Below are 14,122 nucleotides of genomic sequence, written 5' to 3'. Positions count from 1 at the left end.
GACAGAAAATAAAAACAACAACCAAGCGGCCTCCTATTGGCAATTAAGAAAAATGCACTTTAAAGCAATGTTTGCTTTCAATCCCCAGTTGAAGTTTACTATAAAACTAAGCATAAAATAAGAAGAATTAGGGATTTATTTTACCAAACCGTGTACCTTGTTCTTACGAAGGTTAGAGTAAAGTAAGAACTCCTACCTTAATGCTAACACACAATGCAAAACACAGTCAACGGGCTAACATATCTAGCATACAACAATACTCAATGATCTTCTTCTTTGTTTAATCATGTCTCTTTGTATTATACTGCCCCCTGATGGCACAGATGCACACAAGAGAAAAGCTACACAGTCCAGTGAATAAAGCATGAAATCAAAATGTAGAAAATACACAGCTATCAATTTAATTCTTTACATTCTATTCAATGGTGTTATTAGTGTATTTTGTTTTTAAGTAAAATGCTAAATGCGCTACAGAGCTATTTTTTGTAACAATAAAATTTTGTTGGTGTTTTTGGGATGTTTGGAATTAATTAGTTGCTTTTCAGTTTCAGATACAAGTATTGTATGCCAGATAGTGAACAGTTATACTAAAAAGATGCTTCAAGAAGTATAACGCAACTCCCAGTTGAAGTTTAACTAACCATAAAACAAAGACAATTACACATTGTTCATTTCAAGCATCCATACAACTCCCTAAAGAAAGGCTCCGCTAGCTTGACGTTAATGCTACTGCTAGTTAGCATCTATATTGCAGTGCTTTAATGCCTTTAAGCTACGGCTTGAACATAATTGGGTCAGAAACAACATGTAGATGGTCATTGGATAATATAACATACTCAGTCATACACTCTTGCTATTCTGCATTCAAATGCGTATTAACATTTTTTTTCTGGCTAGGCTGGAACAGATTATTGGCATTTCCATTCATTCATTTCAAGGCCCTGCTGCGTTAGTTTGTTTTTTTGTTTTTTTTCCCCAAAATAATTGTATGATAAGTTCATATGCTGTATCCTCTCACACCATATCTCCCCACCAAAACATACACACACAGTCACATGCACACTCACACGCCAGTGCCCAGCTCCACTTGGCCCACTGCCGTTTATGGGTGGGGAGTGGTTGCTGAGAGCATGGAGTCAGCAGATCTGCCACTGATCAATGACAGCATTTGCAGTTCTCTTCCAGTAAAAGCTTTAAACCTGGGCTGAAGAGCCTCATTTGGCAAGCACGGAGTGGAGCTTCACATGCATCTGTTTGTTGCCTCTGTCATGGTGAAAGCACTGCAGGACTGATACAAGTGGCACCCCTGTGCTGTGTTTTTGCCGCGTCCTTTGTAAAAGGGGAGGGCCATTACATCACGCGCTGTTTTCTCACAGCAGTCAGGGGGTAAAGACAAGGTAGGATATAATGTGTAAAGCAGTCATGAAAAATCTCCATCAGAATTGATCCATATGTGTCGTGTGTATTGTGAGAAGCAGCTCTGTGTTTGGAGGCGGAACACAATGCAGCAGAGGCCCGTGACTCAGATATAATCTCATGAGCAAGTCAGCCGGTCGTTCTTGAAAATAAACAAATTAATTAAAAAATATGTTGGTCTTAATTATTGTACTGTATGCCATATGTTTGTACAAATTACCATCTCTCTTTTTTTCTCTCTTCCTCTTTCTGCAGACATTCATAGTGCTAAACAAGGGGAAAACTATCTTCCGCTTTAGTGCCACGCCCTCCCTGTACATCATCAGCCCTTTTAATATTTTCAGGCGAATAGCAATTAAGATTTTGATACATTCATATCCTTTCTGCGTGGATGTGTCAACAATTAACAGTGGAAAATGTATGTACACTCACACTAACTTGTGTATTGATCCTTAACATCCTCTCACGTTATTCAGCATGATCATCATGTGCACCATTTTGACCAACTGTATATTCATGACATTTAGCGACCCGCCAGAGTGGTCCAAACAAGTGGAGTAAGTACCACACTTCTTCACATTTTTACATTTAAAAAATATGCTCATCTTGTTTCTTCCTTGTAACTCTTGCTTGTTTTTTTCCTTTCTTTCCAGGTACACCTTCACTGGTATCTATACGTTTGAGTCGCTCACAAAAATTGTGGCCAGAGGTTTCGCGATCGACGGATTCACGTTTCTCCGAGATCCATGGAACTGGCTGGATTTCATGGTCATTTCCATGGCGTAAGTATTATCTTGTTGTAAAGGAGATTTTGACACTTTTTGGGCTTTTACAATAGTATCATTTCAGTACTTGGAATGATGACAAAATAGCTAACAGCAGCAAAACAACAGAATAGCGCACGACCTTAAATTACTTATATACTAATGATGTTATAGTTTATTTGCTTTCTAATGTTTTATTGTCCTTATGTCAAGCCTGCAACTGTCTAGCTTCTATATGCACCTTAAATCTTCGTAGCTAACCAGTGTTTTATTGAGTTAGCATTTTACATAGGTTAGCAATTATATAATCGCTAACCTAGCGAAAGATTTTTGCTCAAGATTTTTGCTCAAGATTTTTGCTCATGTTACAGTTAACGTTCAAAATATTGGACACATAAGGTGCATCTCTGATGCAACTTTTCTATCTATCTATCTATCTATCTATCTATCTATCTATCTATCTATCTATCTATCTATCTATCTATCTATCTATCTATCTATCTATCTATCTATCTATCTATCTATCTATCTATCTATCTATCTATCTATCTATCTATTTATTTATTTATCATATTTATTAGTGCCCAAATGCTAAACTTGCTATTCTTATTCACGTTAGCAAACAAATCCTAAATCAACTAAAATTGGCCAATTATTGTACTTTTCAATTTAAAAAAAAACAAAAAAAACAAAAACACTTCATAGTCCAAAAAGATGAAAAATACAGTTTGATCAAATGTTAAAAGTTAAATGGAGTGCACTTACATTGTGCTTTATCTTCATCATAAATCAAACTTATACTAAACTCATTAACTAATTACTAAAAATATGAAACTCATGCTTCATCAAAGCCATATTCACTGGCCCATTGTATGCAGTGTTTCAACCAGTGGAAAAAAAATTTCTTTTTAGTTTAAAATAGCATCAGTGATATTAGTAATAACCTCAAAGAAGAAAGCAACAGTCTCGCATCAGACTGTATTTTACATGTGTAAACCTTTATTTTGTCTGTAACTATATGGGGAGCGCACAAAATAGTTTTTACTCTTCATGTCCATGCGACCAATTGGATAATGCATATTAAAATGTGATGTGAGAACATTCTCTGTGGTTCCAGACTGCTAAGTGCCTGTGTCTGATCCACCTTGCAGGTATATAACAGAGTTTGTAAACCTAGGCAATGTGTCAGCACTGCGTACGTTCAGGGTTCTGAGGGCTTTGAAAACAATATCGGTTATCCCAGGTAAGAGAGACCAGGTGTCTGTGTGGGCGGGAGGGCGAGTCACCGGGTTGATGTTAGCTGTGGTTTTGTTTGGGTGCCTATCCTTTCCTCTTCCTCATTCGTCTTCCTCCTCCCACGAGTTGGACCGGGCTTCTCTACTCTTTTCTTTCTTTCTTTCTTTCTTTCTTTCTTTCTTTCTTTCTTTCTTTCTTTCTTTCTTTCTTTCTTTCTTTCTTTCCTTCCTTCCACACTGTGGTGTCCACTCCTGGTCCCCGATGGTGGTGATGCTGTCGTGCTCCTGCACGTCCATGCGTGCGTGTCGTTCTTGTGCGTCGTGTGTCGTGTGTCATGTAGTTCTGCTCTTTGTGTCGTCCTACCTTGTTACAGATATATAACAGAGTTTGTGGACCTTGGGAATGTGTCGGCCCTCAGAACGTTCAGGGTTCTCCGAGCATTGAAAACTATTTCTGTCATTCCAGGTGAGACTCCCATTTAAACACTAAGGCTGAGCTTAGCTAATAGCCATCCTCATTTTCTCATTCCTTTATTTACAAGAAGCGAATGGAACAACTTTTTGATTTCTTTTTTTCTACGAATCAAAAATGGTAGTAATACATTTTTGATAGGCTTAGCAGTCTACTGGCAGTCGGAACATTTTAATACCGATGTGTGATTTAAAATGTAAATCTCAGCTACAGTGGCCGGAGGACAATTTTTCTTGAGCCAGTTTTCCAAACTGTGCCCACTTTTTTTTTTTTTTTTTTTTAATGACTGTAAATGTCGCGCCTTGGGAATAACACACCCTTTCCTCGGCTCTTTTCTAGAAGTTGAAGTCTATTTATTTCTTTATTATTATTATTTTTTAATCTTCTTTCCAAAGACTGCTGACATTCCTTCAGACTGCCAAGCCTAATCTGACTGCAGATCAGTGCTGCATGATGCTTGGGGACACATGCTTTTTTTTTACAGGTTTGCCTTCAAGGGGAATTAATTAGCTATTTCTAAGACACCAAATGTTTTTTTGCATTCTTTTCGAATTGTCATGACAGATGAAATGAATTCAGCATGAGGCACACACGCACACATATACAGTCCATATATAAAATCTACAGACCCTTGTTCTAATGCTGTTTTATGTACTGTATATATACAGTTAGGCCCAAAAGTATTTGGACAGTGACACAAGTTTTGTTATTTTAGCTGTTGACTAAAACATATTCAGGATACAATCATATAATCAATATAGAATTAAAGTGCAGACTCTGCTTTAATTTGAGAGTATTGACAACCAAATTGGAGCAGGGATTTAGGAATTACAGCTCTTTAAAATGTAGCTGTCTCTTTTTCAGGGGACCAAAAGTAATTGGACAATTGACTCAGAAGGCTGCAAAAAATACAAAACAAAAACATGGGCCCTTCCCTCATTAACCTGTTATCAAATACGCAGTTAAAAGGTCTGGAGTTGATTCTCGGTGTGGCATTTGCATTTGGAAGCTGTTGCTGTGAACACACAACATGCTGTTAAAGGAGCTCTCAATAGGGCTGAAACAGCCCATCCTGAGGCTGACAAAAAATAAATAAATAAGAAAACCATCAAAGAGAGCGCAGAAATGTTAAGAGTGGGGGGGTTAGGGTACCAAGTAGAGGATTGGTCCATTTTGACCCAGAGGTGGGTTATTTGTGACTATTAATTATGAGCATATACACATCCCCAGTTATAAGACAATATACACAAGTGCAACCATTTTTTACTTCTCGAAAACATAATTGACAACATTAGTGATGGAAAAATGTTGAAATATCACCAAGCTTGGCATTTGAACAAGTGAGTGTAGACTTTTTATATCCACTGTATATCACCAGTGCATACAGCAAAATCAGCCTTCAGCCTCTGCATGAGTGGGAAGAGTTAGTGGAAGCCACAGTCGTATAATTCCAGTTTACAGACAGATGACACATAGTGAGCATCTTCAGCCTTGGCGTTTAAATGACCTGCATGGCACCTTTCATTGCTCCTCCTCGCCTTTCCTCTCTTCCTCGTCTTCACCTCCTGCTTTGTGCTCCTGCTCTGATTTTGTCCAATGGAGTTTATTTTGTGGCAACTTGCAACTATTAAGGGATGTTTCCTAACTTGAGTCACTGATTTATCTGATGATTTAAGAAACATCAATCTGAGCAAAAAGTCATTTTATTTTCCAGATACATAATCAATTCTATATTCACGTCACTCCTGTAAAAAATAACCATGCAAAAGGCTCATATACAGGAAACTCTTCACGGAAACATCCCATGTAGCTGCAGTTATATTGTTTTCGATGTTATAATCTAAATGTAACTGAATACTGAAGATTGAATGTCCATGTGCAGTAAATATGGAAAGTGAACACTGTTGAGAAATAGAACATGTGCGAGAAGTTGTATGCATCGTGTGCACACTTCAAAAGTAATATGGGCAACGGACAATTTCTTGAAACAAACTGAAATCACACCTGCATTCAAATATTAAGCCCTCAAGCCCACACACCCACAAGCTACACTTTTATTGTTCTCTTTACATTATTTATGGTTAGAAATCAGAGATTTCCACTTTGGATGCTAAATATGTTTCAAAGCCACACAAGGATTCTGAGCTTTCGTCAATAAACTCTCTGCTGTTGCCCTGCTTCGTGTTATTTAGTGACAAAAAAACTTGATAAATTCTTAATGTTCTTTTTACATGATTAAAATCTGGGGATTTGGCTCCTGTCATGGATTTTGGGTTTCGTGGTAGTGGTGTGAAGGCAAGTGTGGACGACCAATCATGGCTCAGTGTACTGACTAAACTCAGACCAGGTGAGCTATGATTGGTCGTTACCTACTTCCTCAGCACAGGTGATGTCATCTTCAGTCGACAGCAAGTGGGAAAAATAGTTTTTGAAGGTATTAATTGTACATGAAAAATAATGAAGTTATGAAATTAATTCTGGACAAAATAGTTAAACGTTTCGCTGCTGAAAATGGCTCAATCAGTCAAGTATCCCTTTAACTTGGTGCAGTGCTGGAGCAGGGACAGCAGCGTGTGCGGTAACCAGGGAAGGTGAACGACAGTAAACGGGTGGTATGACAAGAGGTGAAGAAGTTGGCACGGAATGAGTTCATGAGAACAGGACAAGATGGGACATGACTTGAGACAGGACCTTTATTTGGGTACTGGCCTTGGCCACCACACAGAGGTCTGGAATAAAGGCCAAATGGGTGCCCGAGTAAAAGTTAGAAGCAAAGACTTAGGTGTAGACACACAAGGATTAGAAAAACTACTAAAATGTGAGTCAGAATTGGTATCAGAAAGAAAGTTAAATGAATCAGGGCAATCTTTTAAAATCATAATTCGTGTGAGCCTTTTATTTTGTTGCTGTCTATCTCCGTATGCGTATGTATGTGTGAGTTTTCCTGTTTTTATGCATGTGTACTTGTGCACACGCGTGTATTTGTGTGCTTTTTGTGTGTTGTCAGGCCTCAAGACCATTGTGGGCGCCCTGATCCAGTCTGTGAAGAAGCTCTCCGACGTGATGATCCTGACCGTCTTCTGCCTCAGCGTCTTTGCCCTGATCGGACTGCAGCTCTTTATGGGGAACCTGCGGCAAAAATGTGTCTTTTGGCCCATCAATACCACCAACATGTACCTGTCCAATGGCTCGAAGGGCTTTGACTGGGATGAATACATCATGAACGATAGTGAGTTGCAACGACCTTGTCACTTCATGAAATAATTATGATGACAATATGGCCATATTGTCCTATATTAGGTCACTCACAGCATGTACGTACTTGATTTGTAGTTAATGACAGCATTTTCTGTGTTTATCTTCCCACAGCTAACTTCTACTTTTACCCAGGTCAGGCTGATGCGCTATTATGTGGAAATAGTTCGGACTCTGGGTGAGTTGGTATTTAACTATGGTTTTCTAAATGACTACTAAAAATCTATGCAGAATGAAAAGTGGGACTGGAAAAGAATATTTTGTATGGGGTACAAGTTAATCTGATGAACTTTGTATTTATACAGGCATAATGTTACATTCTTATCATTTGAAGGTCATGCGTTTGTTTTGCCGTGCACCTCTTTCAGACGATGTCCTGAGGGGTTCACTTGTATGAAAGCCGGAAGGAACCCCAACTATGGTTACACTAGCTTTGATAGCTTTGGATGGGCCTTCCTCACCCTCTTTCGTCTAATGACACAAGACTTCTGGGAAAATCTCTACATGCTGGTAATAAAGCAGGGTTCTGTTGCTACTCACTGATCGTGTAAATGTGAGTGTGAAGAGTTGTATGTCTTCATACGTGCCCTGTGATTGGTTAACAAACCAAACCAGGGTGCCCACAGTCTTGTCACCGATCAAACTAGTAGTCATCATGTGTTTTGATAAAGTTCTTATGTAGAGGGCTAGAGGAAACTCAGATGACGCCGTATCAGGGCCACATATAAATATATATATGGATTTAGAGGGGGGGTAATATTCCAAGAAAAAACTCACAAATTTCCGAGAAGTAAACTCACAAATTTGTCACATTATAAAGTGGCAAATTTGCGAGAGATAAATTCACAGATTTGTGAGAAAAAAACTCAGAAACTTGCAAGAAATACATGCTAGGGGTGTGGAAAACCAAATAAATAGAGAGGGTGAGGAGAGGAATCTTCAGAGAGTGCAGAAGGGAATTGTGTCAGTCAGTTCCTCTTCTATCTCCTCGCGAGCCCTGAACTGAGTGTCTTCTCTCATTTTTGTGTCGTGTTAAACAGGTAACCCTGACAAGCATATTCGGATGTTTGCATTACTACTACTACTACTACAAATCTGCGTGTTTATTTCTCATAAATATATGAGGTTTTTTTTCTCTCACTTTTCACTTTAAAATGTCACAAATCTGCGAGTTTATTTCTCATAAAAATGTGTTTGTTTCTCGGACATTCGCCAATTTTGAAAGTTTTTTTCTCTTAAATTTGTGCCATTATAAAGTGGCAAATTTGTGAGAAAAAAAATCTCTCACAACTTACGAGAAATAAACTCGCAAATTTGTCACATTATAAAGTGGCAACTTGCGAGAGATAAATTCACAGATTTGCGAGAGAAAAAACTCAGAAACTTGCAAGATATGCATGCTGCATTTTCAGATGTTTGTATTACTACTACTGCTACAAAGCTGCAAATTTATTTCTTGTAAATATATGAGGGTTTTTTTCTCTCAGTTTTCACTTTAAAATGACACCATTCTGTGGGTTTATATCTCGTAAAAATGTGTTTGTTTCTCGCAAATTTGCCACTTTTAAATGTCACGAATATCCGAGTTTTTTTTCTCCTAAATTTGTGATTTTTTTTCTCAGAATATTACGACCCTACCTCTAAAAAAAATCTACATTTATATGTGGCTCTAATACACCATTGTAAACTCATGCCGAGCACTGGGCAGATGTTTTTGCCATGCTCTAAAAAATACACTTAAATAGTGTAAAACACTAATGTTGTAGCTCCACAATTCAATACTACATAGTTTTCAGGCTTTTCAACATCTTCTCATCGCTACGTCTGTGTTTTGTGTCAGACTCTGCGAGCGGCCGGCAAGACCTACATGATCTTCTTTGTGCTGGTCATCTTTGTGGGCTCCTTCTATCTTGTCAATCTCATCTTGGCTGTGGTGGCCATGGCCTACGAGGAGCAGAACCAGGCCACCATCGAAGAGGCTGAGCAAAAGGAGGCTGAATTCAAAGCCATGCTGGAGCAGCTCAAAAAACAGCAGGAGGAAACACAGGTAGGTGACGTCATGTTGGTGCACATCTGTGGAGATTCATAGTTTATGAGCGTCACAGATTTTTATTCCATTTAGGCTGCGGCCATGGTGACATCTGCAGGCACTGTGTCGGAGGTCGCGTTGGAGGATGAGGGAGGCGGTCATCTGTCCCGCAGCTCCTCGGAGGTCTCTAAACTGAGCTCCAAGAGTGCTAAGGAGCGTCGCAATCGCAAGAAGAAATGGCGGCAGAAAGAGCAGGAGAAAGAGAAGGGTGACAGTGAGAAGGTTGTCAAGTCGGAGTCTGACGACGGCAGCAAGAGAAGTACCCTTCGTTTCCCGGGAAGCCGACTGGGCAGGAAAACATCAATCATGAACCAGGTAAAGTACCAATGAGATCGCACATCTAATTTGACCCTATTCAAGAGTTGTACCACAAATTCTAATAAGACAATTATCCTCATGTTTGATTGAAGCTACAGTATGAATTCAAAAATATGTGTTTGTTTGTGATTGTAGTTTTCAGGGGTGTACAACTGCACCATACTGACTGTTTCCCCAGTTATTGCTAGCTTAATAGCATGTCTGCGAAGTCATTTTTAGCTTAGCACTTTTAGCTAGCAAACAACTGAGAAAGTTGGTTGCATCTGTGCTACCAGTTTGTACAGAACCCTGCACTTATGGAGTGTCACAAGATTAGGGTGACAGAATGAAAAAAACGGGACACTACATTTTCACTGAAAATCAATCAATTCTTAACAAATTTAACCGCTAGTCAATCTGGTGGTTGAATTATTACTTTAGCTAATGATCATCCATCCATCCATCCATCCATCCATCCATCCATCCATCCATCCATCCATCCATCCATCCATCCATCCATCCATCCATCCATCCATCCATCCATCCATTTTCTTGACCGCTAAGTCAAAGCACTCACCATCATCCAACCTTTTTTATTCTGTCCAAGTAGCTATTGGAAGCTGGATGAGCCATTTATCTTGCACCCTTCCTGCATTGTAGCATTCAAAATATGCCGCCTGAAAAGCTTAGCTTGAGTTGGGTCTGACGGGCAACCGGAGCATTAGGCTTCGTTTCCCGTTTCCCATGATTCTTAGACACAGAAACAGGTAGTTTTTATAGTTCCGGTATGACGAAAACATCCGTTAGCGATTAGCTGTATAGTTAGATTAGTTGAGATTAGAATTAGATTATGAATCACCATGGCAATTGTGTGATTCACAAACACGTGGCCCAAATAATTGGCTTGCTGACTGGACTAGGACAATTTTTTTTACTGGATTTGGACTGATTTTGCAAGGCCTACAGAATATTGTGTTCTATTGCTATCAAAACATTGAACCTACCAAAAGAAAGATTTGAGTCTCTTCTTTTATCAGGAAAAAAGTATATTTCTATCCCTTTCCGTTTTGCAGCAATTAGCATTAGAATATAGATAAATTTCATCATTATTCACAAATCTGTGTAGAACTGTGGGGAAATCAGCTTTTTTACAACATGGCCCTGGTTGATCTCTTATACTGGTTGATCTCCTTTGCTCTGCTGCCACCTGCTGGACGTTTTTGTAATAACCATTGCTTCAACCGTTCTCTGCAGTTCAGAGGTTGCATCAGACTTGTGTATGTTCTAGCATAAAAATAAATACAAATAAATAAATCACACGTATAAATACGTCTTTGGGGCACTTAAAACATTTAAAACAGAACGTATTTATACGTTTTTGGTAGCAAATGAGTTAAGGACTCCCGCCTGTCTGTCTGTCCCTCTCCAGTCACTACTGAGCATCCCGGGCTCGCCCTTCATGTCGCGCCACAACAGCCGCAGCAGCATCTTCAGCTTCAAAGGTCGCTCCAAGGACATGGGCTCAGAAAACGAGTTTGCCGACGACGAGCACAGTACCGTGGAGGAGAGCGAGGACCGCCGGGGTTCCCTGTTCATCCCTTTCCGCCGGAACAGCTACAGTGGCTACAGCCAAGGCTCGTCACGCATCCACCAGCTGGCGCCTCATCCAGGAGGGAAGAGGAACAGCACGGTGGACTGCAATGGCGTGGTGTCTCTCATCGGCCCGGGGCCTGGCAGACGGCTTCTGCCTGAGGTGAAAATAGATAAGGCAGCCACTGATGACAGTGTAAGGACGTCCATGGGACACCAATACAGTTTAGGCATGATGGTGGCGGCCTCGGTCGTCCGCGGCTTCTTCTTCACAACCTCCTTTCCCCTTGGCGATTGCTCCTCTCGCTCCCAAATTCTGCGGTTTCCTTTTCTTCCACTTCCAACCTGTGAATCTTTAAACAGTATATATATCTCTCTACCGGTCTCATCATTTAATCTCATTAGGTCACTTAAACTGATCGAATGCTCTTTTCAGGATGTTCTCTTATAGCGAAAGCAGCTAGAACAGTCTCCACATGATTGATTGTCATTGTTGACATTAGTATTTGTTCGTTCCTTCTCTTCCAAGATGGTTAACATTATCATAGATATCTCGATGTTGAGCGCCACTGTAGTGAGTCAGCTGAACAAGCTTTATTTAGATGGCCGAGCTGTAAATACTGTCATAAAGTCGTTAGGTTGAATCATAAGTTGCACAGGTTGTAGATTGGCGACTGTACCTGCATTAGAAGCAATATCCAGTATGATCCCGAGCAGTTTCCTAAACATTTATATTAAGTGAAGGGCATAATAATCAAATCATTGGTGGTTAACAATTATTTTGTGTGCAGTTTGTCGTTTGATGTGCTGAAGTAGCAAAAATGGCGTGTTTCTTGGCTGTATCCGCAAAGGTTCGGTTGATTAATTCGCAAATGCTTTATATCTAAGAAGAACATAAGCTCAGCTATGACTTGAATGTCATTTTTACTCATAATTGTTCAAGGAAATGTTGTCAACTGCTAATCTTGCTCACAGTCATTGTAATTACAGGGAGGATCATACATAAGCTAACCCTCAGCCTCAGTTTTAGCGTCTTTTTTTCCTGTTTGCTAGTTCAATCTATCCCTCCACTTTCCTTTCCTGCTCTCCTCTTGTTCCTTAGGCAGTCCCATTACATTTTCCTCAGTTATCCACTGCTGCTGAACCACTGGATGGTGCAAGATTAATTACGATTCTTCCCCTCTATGATAATATCCCTGCTCATTCTAGCTAGCATGATAAGAGCTGGGTTGTATTGTCAACCAACCTATTTTTTTTTTAACCTCTCTCCAAATGTAGCATGGTACAGCAGCAAATAATGTCTTGAATTTCTCTCTTGACATGACCTGCATGCCGTTGCATGTAGACTGTCATCATGGTTATGCATAATAAATGATAGACTTTAGGCTTTAAATTGGGATATGTTGAGGTTTTCACTTTTCAGTGAGAAAAAAAAAAAGTATCATTTGTAGTCACTTGAACAAGCTAGCCTGGTTCACGTCTATACTTGTAATGTTGACGTATCAGAATCAGCGGCTGAGGCACCAAGCAAGCCGCCACACAACATAGTCAACTTTGAAAAACTTAAGTTTGTATTTCTTTGTTATTTTCTGATTGGGATGGGCATTTCCTGTCCATGTGCTGCCCCCCCCCACTGCTTTGGAGTGTAAAATATAAGGCGGAAGCTTGTTCAGATTACTTACAAATGTGTACTTTAACTTGGACATGCAGACCAAGGCTAGTGTAAAAAATTAAAATAAATAGATAAATAAGAGCAAATGCTACATTTTAGCATGTTATGTAATCCCTCCAACTAATAAGTCAGATGATATGCTAATTTAAATTAGATACTTGTAACCAGTTAGGGTTGAAACAGCTATTGTGGCTCGATAGTAGAGAAAGCACTTAATAAGGGCTTCCTTATCTTAAAATGCGTTCATTCATAAATAAATGTTTTTGTCTTTTTCTGAGTACAGACCACTGACGTGGAAATTAAGAAGAAGCATTCTGGCTCTCTCATGGTATCTGTGGATCAGCTCAACTCCTCCTTCAAAGGAAAAGACCGCGCCAACAGTCAGATGAGTGTAGTCACCAACACTCTGTTGGAGGGTATGCAATGTTATATATTTAATGTTTACATGTTTATTTAATGTTTGTCATTGTACTACATAAATTTATAGAGAAAAAGTGAATCCACGTCTCACCTTTGCACTTTTCGTCCATTTTTGTAATTTCCGCAGAATTGGAAGAATCTCAGAGGAAGTGCCCCCCCTGCTGGTACAAGTTCGCCAACACGTTCCTCATCTGGGAGTGCCATCCCAATTGGCTGAAGCTCAAGCATATAGTCTACTTGATTGTCATGGACCCGTTTGTTGACTTGGCCATCACCATCTGCATCGTCCTCAACACCCTTTTCATGGCCATGGAGCACTATCCAATGACAGAACAGTTTGAGGGCGTCCTCTCTACGGGCAATCTGGTGAGAAGGAACACGTTTCGGCGGCCAGTTGGAGAAATATTGCAAAGTTGCCCCTTCCACGCATGCGTCAATTTGATCTGTGCACTTAAGACTACACGTACATACTGTATATAGGGATTTGATGGGATCTCATTAAAGATTTAGTTGAGTTTTAATGTAGCCAGTCCGCATACTCTCCAACTCCTCATCACCCCCACTCATGTCAGGCTCCAATTTCCGTTGTGTCTTGCTTACCTCAACTTCTGCTCAAATGTCTTTGTTATACACTAATCCCGAGCACTCAGTCTACAGGCTTGAGAACAAAACACCTTGTGCCTGACTGGCTGAATCTGTAGCAAGTATATGCTACAGATATAATGTATATGATTGATGCGTTATAGTAATGGGTCGATGGGGACGGGTCTCGAATAAGCTTCGGCTTCTACCCGTCAGCCCTTCTTTCGGATGTCAATGTTGCAAATGATGTGATGTGATTGATGTAAACTGTAATGTGTCCGAAAGGAAAAAATGAATAAACTAAACTAAACAAGTCACCGCAACAGTCTG

At 39.9% G+C, this 14,122-nt stretch overlaps 1 protein-coding gene across 3 annotated transcripts in view; it reads left to right on the top strand.

Moving 5' to 3' along the window:
* Positions 1-14,122, top strand: part of scn8ab (sodium channel, voltage gated, type VIII, alpha subunit b) — a 44,807-nt gene that overhangs the window by 13,073 nt on the left and 17,612 nt on the right. For 2 of the 3 annotated variants that reach the window (XM_077529954.1, XM_077529956.1), the window contains exons 3-14: positions 1,672-1,790; positions 1,884-1,973; positions 2,070-2,198; positions 3,790-3,881; positions 6,895-7,116; positions 7,257-7,320; positions 7,511-7,652; positions 8,983-9,189; positions 9,265-9,546; positions 10,958-11,281; positions 13,074-13,206; positions 13,338-13,576. In XM_077529954.1, coding sequence (XP_077386080.1) covers positions 1,672-1,790; positions 1,884-1,973; positions 2,070-2,198; positions 3,790-3,881; positions 6,895-7,116; positions 7,257-7,320; positions 7,511-7,652; positions 8,983-9,189; positions 9,265-9,546; positions 10,958-11,281; positions 13,074-13,206; positions 13,338-13,576 — 2,043 coding nt within the window. Of the gene's footprint in view, positions 1-1,671; positions 1,791-1,883; positions 1,974-2,069; positions 2,199-3,331; positions 3,424-3,789; positions 3,882-6,894; positions 7,117-7,256; positions 7,321-7,510; positions 7,653-8,982; positions 9,190-9,264; positions 9,547-10,957; positions 11,282-13,073; positions 13,207-13,337; positions 13,577-14,122 lie in introns of all 3 variants that reach the window. The other variant, XM_077529957.1, reaches the window with a different exon arrangement.

This window comes from Festucalex cinctus, chromosome 8, assembly GCF_051991245.1.
Source record: "Festucalex cinctus isolate MCC-2025b chromosome 8, RoL_Fcin_1.0, whole genome shotgun sequence".
In the NCBI taxonomy this organism is placed as follows: domain Eukaryota; kingdom Metazoa; phylum Chordata; class Actinopteri; order Syngnathiformes; family Syngnathidae; genus Festucalex; species Festucalex cinctus.
Note: the sequence above shows the minus strand (reverse complement) of the source record. Positions and strands in the feature narration are given on the sequence as shown.